Source organism: Mus musculus, chromosome 16 (assembly GCF_000001635.26).
Source record: "Mus musculus strain C57BL/6J chromosome 16, GRCm38.p6 C57BL/6J".
NCBI classification, from domain to species: domain Eukaryota; kingdom Metazoa; phylum Chordata; class Mammalia; order Rodentia; family Muridae; genus Mus; species Mus musculus.
Window position 1 is genome coordinate 14,445,765 of NC_000082.6, and position 15,633 is coordinate 14,461,397.

Genomic DNA, 15,633 nt, shown 5'->3' on the forward strand with positions numbered 1-15,633 from the left:
AAGACAAGGTCACAGTGTACCTAGGGGATGTGCATACGAGTGATGATGGGGACTGATGATGGGGACGGCTCTAGACTAGCTGGTACCCACTTCTCTCTGCTGCCATACTAACATTTTTAACCTAAGTCATCTGCATGGTAGCTCATGAGAGGGGTTTGCTCTGATCCCTAATGCACTGCTGAGGAAAGGGAGGCTCAGGGAGGCCAGCAGACTTGCCTGATGCCGAGTCCCAGGGAAAGAGATTCTTAAGTCCCTCCTGTCCCCTGTTCTGCTGCCACTTTGGAAGAGGGACGAGACTCCCAGCCCATTTGCTGTGGGGCAAGTGATTGTCTTGTGTGTGTGCTGGAAGTGCAGCCACCTCCAGTGTCAGGGACCTCTTGGGAGAGCTGAGTTTGTCTGTTCCTAGTCTCCAGCCAAGGATCTTCTCCCCAGCTTGCTTATTTGATGCATGGTGTCTTTACTTGGCATGGACCTGGAGATCCTTTGGGTTGCCTAGGACCCTTGTTTAAATAGGTTGGAGGTGCCAAGCAAACCGAAGGGTCTAAGTATTATGTGGGATCCAAGGCAGGATTGCCAGGGTCTTCGAAACAGGCTGGGGGTTGGTTGGCAGCCTGCTTATCAGCCTTTCCCGTTTTGTTAATGCTGGGATCTCGCACTTGGAGATACCTGACTGTCCCCTTCTAGTCTCAGTGCCAGAGTTTGAAGGGAGTCAAGGGTTGACTGATTTTGTCTACTTCAGTTCAATATGCAGGGACTAAAGGGATCTTCTTTAACTGGGCCTATCATCCCAGAATGCAGGAAGCTGAGGCAGGAGAATAGGTAACCAGCAAGATCCCATCTCAAAATAACATACTAAAAATGGATAGCAATGTGGCTTAATGGTAGAATACTTGTTTAGTATGGGCAAAGGCCCCGAGCCCCATCCCTAGCTCTGCCTATATATGTGTCTATGTATATCATATGTATATGTATATCATATGTATATGTATATTATATGTATATGTATATGTATATATGGGAGCTGGCTACTAGGATCAGTCTTGGCACAGATTGGGTCAGTTTACTCAGTAGGTGTCACTGGGCATTTGAGCTGTACATGGCCACAGTGTTGGTCCCTCATTGTTGGAAGTTGGTTGCTGCTGCTCAGTGCTGAACCCTTCCTCTGTGAGTGAAGTGCCCTGGGTGCCGCCAGCTTCACTCTGTGACTTTAATAGGAATGGTAGCTCATGGTGAAGCTCACCACAGAACACTTAACAGCAACAGTAGGTGTGTCAGCTACTGCCTAATAATATAATAGGTATACAAATAATACTATCTTTGTCATCCACACTGTGTCTTCTATAGACTCTTCTATAGGCTGATGAGTTTTAAGATACCATTAGCTGCCGCTTCCTCCTCTTTCTGTGGCACTACAGACCCCGGGACAGGCTGGGCTCATGTTCTGTAACTGAGCTGCACCCGCAGCCCTTCTTTTACTTTTCAGTTGAGATGTTGCCCAGGCTCACTTTGAACTTGCCGTCTTCCTGCCTCCTCAGGCTCTGAGCAGCTGGACTGATAGACGTGCCAGCAGGCCTGACTGTCTACTTCCCTCCCCTGAGTATGTGCTGGGGGCCAGGTGCCCCAGTCAGCAGCTCTTCTGTCCCCATTCTTGTTTTGTATGGTTCTGGGGTCCTGGGGATCCCAAGAAACCCACTCTTCCCACTGTCTTCCTAGGGTGTGAACCTGTCAGGGGGCCAGAAGCAGCGTGTGAGCCTGGCCCGGGCTGTGTACTCTAACTCTGACATCTACCTCTTTGATGACCCCCTCTCGGCTGTGGATGCACATGTTGGGAAGCACATCTTTGAGAAGGTGGTTGGTCCCATGGGCCTACTGAAGAACAAGGTATTCTCCCAGGGCCAGGACTTCAGTTGATTGACAGTGTGGCCTTGGACAAGTCTTTGATCCTTGGGCTTGCTTTCATGCGTCCTCTGTGTGTGTGTGTGTGTGTGTGTGTGTGTGTGTGTGTGTGTGTGTTAGCCCAGCACTGAGGAGGCTGAGATGGAAGAGTTAGGCTAGCCTGGCCTATACAGCAAGAACTTACCTTAAAAGACAAGGGCTTGGGATGCAGCCTTGTGGTAGGGTGCCTGCCTAGTGTGCAGAGGCTTTGAATTTAGTCCCCAGTACTGCAAACACACAATGGGCTCTAATGCAGGTAGTGTGGTGGCCTTACTATCCCCTCGTCCACACTCTTGGTAGTTTCTGTCTCCCTCTTAGAGGTTCCTCCCCAAATAGTCTTCTCAACTCTGCATTAGCATTCTCTCTACACTGTCTTCCCCTATCCCAATACTACTTCCATGCCTGTGGTTCATTTTGTCTTTATCCCTGGAGACCAGGCAGGCCTCTGCTCTCTTTGTCCCCTGCTGCTCCTGCCTGATACAGGGTGGGTCCTGTGGAGAGAGTGAGAGAGGGTGTGGGGGGTGGGGTGGGGGGAAGGGAGGGAGAGAGGAGGAGGGAGAGAGGGAATATATGAATGGGTGTGCGTGTGCCCACAGCCTTTGGACCTGAACCATGCCCTGAGATACTCCTAATCTCAACGGTGCTGTGACAGTGTCTCCTCCATGGTGCTGATGGGGCCAGGTCTATGTTTTACCCATAGACACGGATCCTGGTCACCCATGGTATCAGCTACCTGCCCCAAGTGGATGTCATCATTGTCATGAGTGGCGGCAAGATCTCAGAGATGGGTTCTTATCAGGAGCTGCTAGACCGGGATGGGGCCTTCGCTGAGTTCCTGCGCACCTATGCCAACGCTGAGCAGGACCTGGCCTCGGAGGATGACAGTAAGAATGGCAGGGAACTACAGGAGCTGGCTCTGATCATCATAGCTGCTTATGGGAGGGTCTTACCTGGGCTCTAGGGGTGCAATTCATGAGGGTATTGGGTAGGAGCACATTGGGCTTCTGGAGACCAATAGGTCAGTTTAACCTTGCAGGTCAGGTAGAGAGGGTTCTCGGCACTTGGCACCCAGGTTCACAGGGTCAGGTTTTGGTTTTATGACCTCAAGATGAGTCTCCATTCTTACTGTGAAGTACTTTCTCTTGTGGGCTTTTGGTTCTTCAGTGGCTAAAATGTGGATAAAAATATATTTTGTCTATTCGTAAGAGGGCTGAGTACTAGTGACAGCCATGGTGTAGCTTAGGATGCACGAGGCTCACAGGAGATGGCCTAATGCGGAGTGTGAACGCTCATGGTGGGCATGTTCTTCAGAGCTTTGTGGCCTGGAGCCCTTCCTTTAGACTGTCTGACCCGTGTCTGTCTCTACCCTCACCTCTACCCACATAGAACAATGTGACAGCAGGGCTACCTGGCATGTGCTGGCCATTAGTGTAGTCTTGGGCATCTGGGATGTCCTGAGTGTTTGATAGCCATAGCTGTACTGCCCCTTTGACACAGAACACCACAGATCAGACCATTGCAGCCACCTCACCTACTGTCCTGGGGTTCTGCTGTTGGCCTGAATTTTAGGTGCTAGTTGAATCTGTCCCTGCAGACCTTGTTGCTGGGGGACTTAGGAAGCAAATGCCGGGCTCCAGCAGCCTGGGTCCCTCCGTCAGTGGCTGGTGAGTTAGGGACCATTATGCAGCCTTCTCAGGTAGCCTCTTATTCTATTAGTCACACAGGCTTTCTCAGAGGACCCTCTGGTTACCTGTGTCTTGGGAGCAGTAGCTTCAGTTGACATGCACGGAGATGATGCCAGCCAGCGTCTGCTTTGCAGCCCACAGGGATGCCCCTTTGATCTGGGCATCCTGCTTTAGTTACAGCTATTGTAAAATGTCTGAAACTTGTTTGACAGCTTCCCACCTAGCTATTACCTCTCTGGGACCTGTCTGTTTTCCCACATGTCCCCAGACAGATCTCAGGTAGATGGCCCTCAGATGGAGCTACAGGGCCACTCCCATTGTACAGTTTCCCAGAAGTAAAACTCTCATCAAAGTCAATGAATGGAGATCCTGCAAATAGCAGCCTACAGTCTCAAGACTGGCCTGTGAGCTTGGTGTCACTAAGAAAAAGCTGTTTGCTGGCCACTCACCTGGCCATGTGAGCATGTATGGAACACCTACTGTATATGAAGTACTTATGCTTCCTTAGCCCATATTGTATACCCTCTATTGAAAGCAATTCCTATGTCAGAGCTTTGAGCCTGGGAGTTGGCTATAGAGTGTGGGCTGTGCTGTGCTCAGGCCTCTCTGTTTATCTTCACATCTCTCACTTCTCCATCCATCCGATCTTCCTGCCAGAGCTGGGATTATAGGCATGCACCACCATGCCTGGCTCACAGCCACGTTTTTGTGGAGAAAGGAGTGAAGTGGGAGTTGTGCTGCCTGGCTGAAGTGTGACGCATCTTGGGTTTAGTAATCTTTCTGAAGATCCCGTCTCAGACATTGTAATAGTCTCTGGGGGTGAGGTCTTTATATGGCATTTATAAGGGGAAACACACAGTTTAGGTTTGGTGACAAAATAACATGACACCCCCTCCCCCCCGGGTTGACCTTAAAATGTAGAAGCAGAAGGATTCATCAGACCACGGATTCAGCATAGGCATTGGGAGCCTAAGGAGATGCTAGGCATGGGGAGGAGGCAACCCAGAGACGCTGTAGGCACACGCAAAGGCTTCAGGACCAGCTTGTTTTAAGAAATGAACAGGAGGCTACAGTGGTAGCTACTGAATCAGGGTAGGAGATAGGAAGTGAGACAGTGAGGGGCTCACCCAGTAGGGCCTTGAAGGAGTCGGTTTGAATTTCATTCTAAATTTAGTAGGGAACTCTTCCTACTTATTTTTTGTTTTAAGTGTATGTATGTGTGTGTGAATATGAATAGACTGTGCAGTTGCCTGCGGAGACCAGAGGGAGTCAGATCCTCTGGTCATAGACAGTTGTGAGCTGACGTGTAGGTGCTGAGAATCAAATCCTGGGCCTCGGCAAGATCAGCAAGTACTCTTAACCACCAAGCCACCAAGTGGCCAAGTGGGGAAACTCTTGAATCCTTGAATGTCAGAGAAGAAACATCTGTCTAAGGACACAAAGTGGCTGGCCGCAGGGCAGGTCTCACGTTTGGTCTCTTGTTAGGGGATTGGGACTCATTTCCATGGCAGCATTAGGGTATTACCAGTGGCTCCTTGAAGTTTTTTCCTCCCCAGTAGGGGACAGGACTGCTGGAGGTTGAGGAAGGGTCTCACTTTGTAGTCTTGGATGGCTTGGAACTTCCCCTGTAGATCAGGTGGACCTTAAATTAAAACAAAACAAAATGAAACAAACCACCTTCAAAGTGGTAGGATTAAAGACATATTCCACTATGCCTTGCATATCATAGTGGTTTTTAATAGATGTCATATTAAGATGCCAGGATTACAACCTCTAATCACAGCACTTGAGGCGAAGGCAGGTAGATTACTGGGAGTTTAAGAAAAAAAGCTTTATTGAACTGTAATTCAGTACCAACCTTATGTCCCCATTGGATTTGTGTCAACTGGTGTTTGTTAACATCCTGTCTTGTAGCCACAGTGATTAACTTTAGAACATTCTGGTCACTTCAAAGGAAAACCAAGAGTCCGCATCCCTTGGCAGGCACTCCTGGACTCATATCCAGTCTTCTCTGATCTTTTCATGCCTGCACTATGAAAAGTTCATGTTTTCTGGCTGAGTCAAACCTTACATTCTCAAGGCTTGTCTGCATTGCAGCCATACCTCCTTCCAAGGCTGCGCAATTTGTCATTGTACTGCAGTGTATACTTAGAGCTTGCTCATCTAGGGAGGTGGGGGCAGGGATTGCTTCTGCTTGTTGACTGTTGCTAATTATTGTTCTGCTCTCTAGTGTTCCGAAAGAAAAGCTACAGTTCTGCAATCCCAGCAGCTGGGAGGCTGACGGAGGGCTCTGAGTTTAAGTAGTGTGTGCTGGAGACATAGTGAGGCTGTGTCTGAGGAGGAGGGGCTACGTCTTATTTTTTGCCTGTGTGATGGCCTGCATTCTTGCTAGCCTTCCTATCTGGTTGGAATGAGTTTTCTTCCACATGTTCATGTCCTTGTGGTTGCAAAGGTCTGCCCTAAGTCTGGTCTATTTGTTCTCAGGCAGAATTGTCCTTATCTCTTAGCTCAAGTGATGGATTGTGGGCAGTCTTCTGTTACTGTACTTCACTTCACCCTCCCCCCCCTCTCTCTTTCTCTCTTTCTCTCGCTCTCTCTCCCTCTCTCCCTCTCTCCCTCCTTCCCTCCCTCCCTCCCTCCCTCCCTCCCTCCCTCCCTCCCTCCTTCCTTCCTTCCTTCCTTCCTTTTCTTTCTTCCTTTTCTTCCCTTCCCCCTTCTTCCCCCTTCTTCTCCCTCCCTCCCTCCCTTCCTTCCTAGATTTATTTATTTATTTGTTTATTATATGTAACTGCACTGTAGCTGTCTTCAGATACTCCAGAAAAGGGTGTCAGATTTCATTATGGATGGTTGTGATCCACCATGTGGTTGCTGGATTTGAACTCAGGACTTTTGGGAGAGCAGTCAGTGCTCTTACCCGCTGAGCCATCTCACCAGCTCTCACTTCACCATTTCTAACTTGATGTGTAAGGGTATTCCTGAAATCCTGTTTGTGAAGGAAGTCTGTCTGTCTCTCGTCTTGTCCCCAAACCCAACCGTGAGGGTCCTTTGTACACATCATGGAGGACTGTGTGTTTTTTAGTTGCCTTTTTTAATATTAAAAAAAATAGTTCTGTGTTTAGTGTGTGCGTGCGCACACATGTATGTATGTGTAACACTTAGAGGACAAATTTTAGGGATTCAAACTCAGGTCTTCAGGCTTGGCAGCAAGCACTTTTATTCACTAAACCCTCTCCTTGACCCCAGTTTCTTATTTTCTATGAATGTCACTTTGTTTGGCAGTGAAAATACCTCATTCCTAGTCCAATGGTGGGTTCATTTCCCCAGTTCAGCTACCCAGCCTCCTGCTAGGTGTGATGTGGACTTGTCTCTGTCTTACCCAGCCCAGGCAGGAGGATTGCAGGTTTGCAGACAGCCTAGGCTCCTGTTTCTTGCCCTCTAAGCAGCAGATGCAGAAAGCTCCCTGTGTAGGGCACAGTTCCCTCAGCAGCTGCCTGTCTTCCTCACACCTGGAGAGGTTGGGAATGACGCTGGGGGTGCTGAAATTGTACAGGTCTGATTTGGGGGGAAAATGAGGAATCCACTAAGGGGCAATTGAGCTGTCCCCTCAAAGGAGGCTAGTCCACTGAACTCAGGAGGACTTCTGAAGCCTTCTTGAGTACAGGAACTATTGGTGACTCTTTGGTGCCTGCTCGAGGATGGCAGGTGAGCACAGCCAAGCAGTACCTGTGGTGTAGGAGGGGCCAGTGCCTGGCTTGTAGAGTCAGTGACCTTAACAGTGCTAGGAGAGACTCCAGGGATGTTTTGTGACTTTTCATGTGTTAATGTGTTCATTTAAAAAATACTGGTAAAGGACTGGGGTGGTAGTTCAGTGGACAAGCAAGCGTATTTGCTCCAATGAGATCTGAGTTAGACTCCCCATTGCCACTTGTGTGTCTGTCAGAGATCCCTGTGCAAATAGAGCTATAAAAACATCTGACCAGAAGAGCCAAGCTTGTTTGCCCATTTCCCTCAGGTTTTGCAGCAAACATTGTACATAGACTCTGAGGGCAAGATGCGGCTGCTGTGGCTCCTAGAGGCATTGGAGAGTCAGTTCCACTTCCTCACTGGTTGTCACTTGTCAGTCATATACATCTCTCATCAGCTGTATTGAATAGTGCCCCTTTCCAGTGTTGTCCTGGTATACCAGGAGCTGGGAGTAGAATGGCAGATAAAACCCAGTGTGTATTCTAGACTCTGGCAGGAGAGACAGACTAAATTACAAAGAATGTCATGGTGCTACCTGCATCTGTGAGGGAGACTGAGGGACAGAGAGCAGCACCCAGAGAAAAGGTCCTGAGGAGGTGTCCAGGACACATCTGAGCTGAGTGGTTTTATCTGACCTTTGTGTTGATCTGCATGCAGCTGGCCCAGTGGAAGGGTTTGTGGGTGAAGGATTCATCCACCTCCTACTGTCACTCCTTCCTGAGCCTGTAATCTGTCATCTTTCCCCGACTGCAGCACTTTCCAGGCCCATCCCCCCAACAGTGTGGGGATGGAACTCAGGGCTTTCTTTGCTTGTGCCAAGCCAATGCTCTGAGCTACACCTGCTCTCCTTTTTCTTTTACTGCCCAAGCTGGAGACCAAATCCAGACCCTGGTGCAGGTTGGGCAAATCTGTAACTGAACTGTAACCCCAGCTCTTCCTTTCCTTTTCATGTTGAGATGTTGTCCAGGCTTGACTTGAACTTGCCATCCTCTTGACTCAGTTTCCAGAGTAGTTGGAACTGTAACTCTGTGCACCAAGCCCAGGTGGGATGGTGATGCTGAAGCCCAGTTTACCTATTCAGTCTCCCAGGTGAGTTAAGTAGGAACACAAAGAAGGCACAGTTCTCCGAATCTCATGACAGTGGAGTGGTCCTGAGGAAGATCATTAGCATCTGGGCTATGGTGCTGGGCTGTAGGCTTCTGAGACAGTCACTGTTGCTAGTGCTCGGTGGGAATCTGGGATGGACAAATTTCATCTTAAGGTTTTGTGGTGACTCTGGGATGTATTTCCAGATCCAGGCTTGCTTAAGTGACCCTGGCCAGCATACTGCTCAGAGGTCATGGTGGGAAATGCTGGGTACACAGCAGAACGATAGGGAAAAAGACAGGGTTCAAAGCTGTTTAATATATTTCTGGGCATGAAGGATGATGCAGGTGACGTTGGGAGTAGAGGAGGAATGTTATGGTTTGTATATGCCCTGTCCAGGAAGTGCCACTATCAGAGGGTGTGGTCCTGTTGGAGTAGGTGTGTCACTGTGGGTGTGGGCAACGAGCCCCTCATCCTAGCTGTCTGGAAGCCAGTATTCTGCTAGCAGCCTTCAGATGAAGATGTAGAGCTCTCAGCTCCTCCTGTACCATGCCTGCCTGGATACTGCCATGCTCCCACCTTGATGATAATGGACTGAACTTCTGAACCTGTAAGCCAGCCCCAATTAAATGTTGTCCTTATAAGAGTTGCCTTGGTCATGGTGTCTGTTCACAGCAGTAAAACTCTAACTAAGACAAGGGGTGTGCTGCAGCAAAATCTGATAGCTGTACTGCGGCCCCCACTTTCTCTTATATGTAGCAGTGTGGGGTTGAGGTTCAGACCAAGGGCTCTTAGACAGGCAACAAAACCTACTCAACCTATTTTAAACAAAGAGTTGTATAGCTAACCAGTCAGTCAGAGACCTAGAGATGGAGTGGAACTGAGGCCTCTAGGCAGAGCCTGCTAGGGCAGAGGAATGGAGTGGTCCTTGGTCTTATGACCACTGACGGTCATAAGGTCATAAGGGTCTCGAGAGAGGGATTCTGGCAAGCACTGCCTAGGCAAGGGAACACTGGGTAACAGGAGAGGTGAGCAAGATCTCAGATTCCTTCTTGCACAATTGAGCCCCAAGAAGATCCAGGTGTACCATCAACCCTTGGACACCTGGTAGGTGGAGAAGGAGCCACTACAGAAGTTCTTTTGGAGCCACTGAGGCAGGGGCAGGAAGAATAGGGAGTGTACTATCCATGATTGTGCATGCTTATGTCTGGGAAGTCTTGCTTATTATCTTTTAGCCTAGTAACATGGCTGTTTTGGGGTTTGTGGCTTTTTTTTTTCTTTTTTCTTTTTTTTGTTTTTCGAGACAGGGTTTCTCTGTGTAGCCCTGGCTGTCCTGGAACTCACTCTGTAGACCAGGCTGGCCTCGAACTCAGAAATCCGCCTGCCTCTGCCTCCCAAGTGCTGGGATTAAAGGCGTGCGCCAAGCCGCAGTGGCTGGGTTATGGAGATAAAAGTGAGTGAGTGAGGCACTGCCTTAAAAGTGTGAGGACCTGATTCAGATCCCCAGGACCCATGTAAAACATCAGGTGTGTGTGTGCTTATAAACTCAGCACTAGACAAGTGGAGGTAGGCAGGTCCTGGGTCTCACTGACCCCAGGATGGGGGTGTCCCTGTCTCAGAATTCAAATTGGACAGGACCCAAGAAACAGCGAGTGCTGAGATGTTGTAACCTCTGTCCATGTGCATACACATAGAAATGTCTTGGTGTATTCTTAAAATTATTTTATTGGGTTCTAAAACCTCTACCTTCCAACCCTTATTTTACCCTAATTTCTTCCAACCCCTCAACATTAGGTAGGAGAGAAAGAGGGTCTAGACTTCTATAGGCTACTTCCTGCTGATTAGGAGCAACTTCAATCTTCGACACAATATCCAGTAGTTTTACAAACCAGCAATTTAGCAATCCACCAATAGCAAACATAACTGCAGTGGGGCAGGTGTGTGTGTGTGGCAGTGATGACAAGAGCAATTGCTGCCTTCTTATGAGCCCCTCCTACCCCTCTTGGAGCTCTAGCATTTATTCCCTCTCCAGAGCCCCCAGAATTAAACTATTTGCATCTGGTAAAAATTATGCCCCTCCTAGAGCACAAGTCAGTCATAGTTATGGCTGTAGACAAACTGAAGCAGCCCCATGTTCCACACCTGGGGTTAAAACAAAAATGTATTTGTAGAACATAACTGGGTTTTAAAAGAAGCCAAACCTCTTACTACAGACATGTCAGCTCATAAGATAACATACTAAAATACAGACACTGATCTTCAAACATTTGTGCTTACAAGACAGCATACTAAAGAAAACATAGACACCGATGTTCATGGTCTTGTTTAAAGGAGTGAGTCTTATCCCAGCCAGGTCTAGAATTACCTGGAACACATTTACAGATGTTCATACAAGCAGAACCTCGTGATGTCACCTCGGCCTCGGCTTCATAGGAGGTCAGCAGCATTCCCATTTAGAGGCTTTTGCATTTCCTCAGGGCACACAGCTAAGTGAAAGCTCAGTCCCACAGTCCTGGATTCTTGACTGCAGGAACTGAATCTCTGTAAGGATCCAGGCAGGATCCTGCTGTATCTGCTCATTTACAGAGCCACTCCCACCTCAGAGTGACTCTTTGTTACCTAAGACTAACTCAGCTTGGAGCCCTACCCCATCCCAACAACTATCCTGGGACCCTCATCCCTCTAGCTCTCAGGACTGTCATGAGGGAACCTGGCTCTGCATTTGGTGTTGGTCTGTGTGTCATTCTTTTTGAGTCCCCAGCTGTTATTTGTGAGCAGCCTTTGTCTTGCGCGTGCACACGAGCGCACACACACACACACATATATTCTCTCTCTCTCTCTCCTGCTGCAGTCCTGGATACCTTAATTGTCTCTGTCTTCTTCTGTTAATATGAAAGAATGGAGGAGACAGTGTAGGGTGGGAATCCAGATTAGTGGCTGTTGAGCAGGAGGCACAGTGGTGCCCCTAATCGCCATCAAGTGACATTTAGTTCTGATCTTGTTGACACCTAGTAGATCCTTCTGGGATTAGGTCTAGCAGCTGATTCCCATGTGGTCTCACCAGTTGTTCAAACATCAAAACCCTCTTACTGGAGACATGGGTGTTGTATCAGGCCTGCTTCCTCAGACTCTGGGCATCGCCGTTGTAATTGGAGGGTGTGAGCTCTGGCACTAAGGGCCTCTGGGCCTTTGCCTATGGTGGATGCCATTGTCACAATGGTTGACATTTGTTTGTTTTTGAGACAGGGTCTCAACATGTAACCCAGGCTGGTTTTTAACTTTGAATCTTCCCTTTTCCTGTGACAGCCTGACATCACATGGGAGCAGAGTTGGTGTTAAGCGGTTACTGGGTGCTTAGAGTCCAGTGCTCTTCCCGCCTCTCCTCCCTGCCTTGGCTCCAGCATCTCCCCCAGGAACCTGAACTTGCTTATGGGTGATTGTATTTCACCCATGGCTCCTGGTGCTGCCTGCCCCAGCTAAACAGTCAGTAGAACTTTTCACCTTCCTGGAGTCCTGAGGTTTAGGTGGATCTCAGCACAATACAATTGTCTTCCCAAGCTCCCTGGTAGCCAGAGTCGCAGTTGTCTCTTGTAGAAGTGACTGGGTTCCTGGCCTTTTTTGTTCTTGCCCAGCTCTTGATGCCACATTCTTCCCTCTGCCTGTCTTCTGTCAGGTGTCAGTGGTTCAGGGAAGGAGTCAAAGCCGGTGGAAAATGGGATGCTGGTGACAGACACCGTAGGAAAGCACCTGCAGAGGTAAGCATTATGTATGTGTGTGTGTGTGTATGTGTGTGTGTGCCCAGCCCTGAGTTGCTCCTGCCCGGCCCTGAGTTGCTCCTTCTTGGATCTGTGGGATCCGAGAAGGGACTGGTGGCCTTTCACTCTACCACCATAGCTCCCAGGAATTTGGAATTCCTGTCTATTCTGCCTGCCTCATCATCCTTCGAGAGCCTTCCCAGGAAGGACCAGCACTGACCTATAACTCATTCAGGCCTGCCCTTGAATTGTATGTTCCTGCTTCTGAAACTTGCCCTCCACCCCCATATGATTTGTGTCTTTCTTCAGGTAGCTGATACAGGGTTTGACATGTTGGGTTTTGTGAGCTGGCACATGATCACAGACAGTCACACTAATGGTGATACTGCTTTGGGAACTAGGCACATTTGTAGGCCTACAGTCTCCTGGGCTCTAGCTTGCTGCTAGCCTGTTCCGATCCACATCAGACAGACAGAGGCTTACCAGTTCTGCAGCTCTAGAGATGCCCAGTGCTGAGCCAGTGACCCTAAGCTTTATCTATGCTGCTTTCAGAAGACTGCTTTGGTTTAGTTTGAGGGTTTTTTTTTTTTTGTTTTTTGTTTTTTTTTTGTTTTTTTTTTTGTTTTTTGTTTTTGTTTTTGTTTTTGTTTTTGAGGCAGGGTCTTATGTATCCTAAGCTGGCCTTGGACTGAATAGATAGCTAAGGATGAATTTGAATGCCCGGTCCTCGATCCTCTTGCTTCTATCTTCTTGATGCTAGGATTACAGGTGTGGTGCCGCTATGCCTACTTTATCCAGTGCTAGAGTTGAACCTAGAGCTTCATGCATTCTACCAACTGAGCTACATCTACAGCTCCCAAATAATTTCTTTACATGAAAGATTTTTCTGTTTCCTCTTCACACGCACCACAGCAGCTCTCATTCGTGACATACACATCCCTGTCCCTGGAAACACAGGAGCACAGCTATGTGTGAGCTCGCACTCCCTAAGGTTCTTTGACTGGCTCCCTACTCTCCTTGGTAACAGGCATCTCAGCAACTCGTCTTCCCACAGTGGGGATACCAGCCAGCAACACAGCAGCATAGCCGAACTGCAGAAGGCTGGAGCTAAGGAGGAGACGTGGAAGCTAATGGAAGCAGACAAGGCCCAGACAGGGCAGGTGAGTGAGGCACAGTGCACAATGATTTGCTTGGTGTGTGTATCTCACAGCAAGCCTCTCAGAGCCCAGGGTCACAGACACTAAGTGACTTTTGCTGGAGTTGGGATCTGAGCTGCTGAATCCATGTTGGTACTTGAGTCTCATGTCTACCTGACTGTGAGCAGCCCGGACTATTGAATGAGACCATCCAGGTCACAAGGCAGCTGCAACCACTCGTGCATTTTTGTCACCTCCCTAAATGTATTGTGCTCTCTCACACCTCAGGGCCTTTACACCTGGAAGGTTAGCCCTTCCCTTTTTGTTTTCCATTCACAGCTGGTAAACTCTACAACATCACTTCCTCAGGGCAACCTCCCGGGACCTACTCACCTGGGCACTTGCATGGGTTCTGTGCCTCTTATGGACCTTACATATTTCAGTGGGTGATTGATGACAGGGCATTAGCCTGTTCAGGTGCTTGACTGGAAGCTCTGTGGGAGGCAGAAAACCTGGCTTTGCCACTGCTGGCTGATATCATTAACTAATGGAGTGATAGGCTCTTGAGGGTCTGGGAACAGGAGGGAGGGCCGGGCTGTGAGGAGTCACGAAGGAATAGCTAACCTTATGCTAATATTCTATGGGTCCTAGGTGCAGCTGTCAGTGTACTGGAACTACATGAAGGCCATTGGCCTCTTCATCACCTTCTTGAGTATCTTCCTTTTCCTGTGCAACCATGTATCTGCACTGGCCTCTAACTATTGGCTGAGCCTCTGGACAGATGACCCCCCTGTTGTCAATGGGACTCAGGCGAACAGGAATTTTCGGCTGAGTGTCTATGGGGCCTTGGGCATCTTGCAAGGTGTGTCTGAGATGGTTTCATTCTTAATTTCATAACTGACTTTCCAAGTCCTCAGAGAATTTACATCCCCAAACTGAGCCAGACTGATCCCATTAAAAGGTAGACCCTGAAATGATTGCTGAATTCAGACCCACCCTCTATCTCTCCCAGTCCTCTCTTCAAAGAGCCCCACAGCTCAAGCCACATGGCTAATTACTGGTTGAGCTGGCATTAAATGAAACAGCCCAGAGTATTTGATCTTGTTGAAGGTCTGTGCACTCATAAGACTGGTTTGTATACACGTCCTTTCCCTATCCTTGATTCACTGGTGCGGGCAGTGAGTCTGTTCACTTTGTGTGCTTCTCCTGTATCTAGCATGCTGCTGGGGAAGGACTTAGTACTGACTGTACGCTCAGAGCTGAGTATCACTGTCCCCATTTTACAGATGAGATAACATGGGAGGGCCAGATGACAAGGTTGGCAGCACCAGTTCCAGAGCTGGTGGAAGAGGCTCAAATAGAAGTCCCAGAAAGAATTCTGTGGACTGTGGACTGTGGAATGCGGGCTGTTTGGAGGGACTACAGATGTTTCCTGGTCTCTGAGGTAGCTTGGGAACAAGCCCTCAGATCAGGTGTGATGCCTTGAGTTTCTCTATAACACCCCCATTCCCCACAGAGCCAGGATCTGCTGCAGCCTTTATAGTGTAGTTGAGAAAAAAACAAAGAACAGAGAGGATATGGCATTTTCCCAGGTTCACATAGCATCAGCATCTGCTATTAGAGCTATGTTGCCTGGTACAGTAACTGCTAGCCATGGGAAATGATTTGAATTTTAGTTCATTAGAATTAAAGGAAAATTCAGTTTTTCAAAAGTTCCAGCACTGTCACTGGCTGTGACAGCCTTCAGATCACTCTCCTACATCTTACACTTACATCTCTATTGCTATCCTAGGTGCAGCAATATTTGGCTACTCCATGGCTGTGTCCATCGGGGGCATCTTTGCCTCCCGTCGCTTGCACCTGGACCTGCTATACAATGTTCTGCGATCACCCATGAGTTTCTTTGAGCGTACACCCAGTGGGAACCTAGTGAACCGATTCTCCAAGGAGCTGGACACAGTGGACTCCATGATCCCGCAGGTCATCAAGATGTTCATGGGTTCACTCTTCAGTGTCATTGGAGCTGTCATCATCATCCTACTGGCCACGCCCATTGCCGCAGTCATCATCCCACCCTTGGGTCTGGTTTACTTCTTTGTGCAGGTGAGCCTCAGACTGGTGAGAATGTGACCATGGCACTCAGCTCTGCTCTTGTGTGTTGTGAATACTTAAGTGGGCTGCTTTTAGCTTGCAGTAGCTAGGTGTGCTCACTTTCATCACTGTTACTCTTTTGAGCTGTATATTAAGGGGAAAGCTCACAGCTCTCAAGGCAGTTGTTACTAGACTGAATTA

General features: G+C 48.5%; 1 protein-coding gene across 4 annotated transcripts in view; it reads left to right on the plus strand.

Annotated features, from left to right (window-relative positions):
- The window catches only part of Abcc1 (ATP-binding cassette, sub-family C (CFTR/MRP), member 1), a 113,426-nt gene that overhangs the window by 84,312 nt on the left and 13,481 nt on the right, over positions 1-15,633 (plus strand). Inside the window, exons 18-23 of one of the 4 annotated variants that reach the window (XM_006521839.4) lie at positions 1,714-1,881; positions 2,636-2,819; positions 12,124-12,205; positions 13,260-13,365; positions 13,993-14,203; positions 15,134-15,444. In XM_006521839.4, coding sequence (XP_006521902.2) covers positions 1,714-1,881; positions 2,636-2,819; positions 12,124-12,205; positions 13,260-13,365; positions 13,993-14,203; positions 15,134-15,444 — 1,062 coding nt within the window. Of the gene's footprint in view, positions 1-1,713; positions 1,882-2,635; positions 2,820-12,123; positions 12,206-13,232; positions 13,366-13,992; positions 14,204-15,133; positions 15,445-15,633 lie in introns of those variants that run through there. The other 3 variants (NM_008576.3, XR_003951767.1, XM_017316888.2) reach the window with 3 other exon arrangements.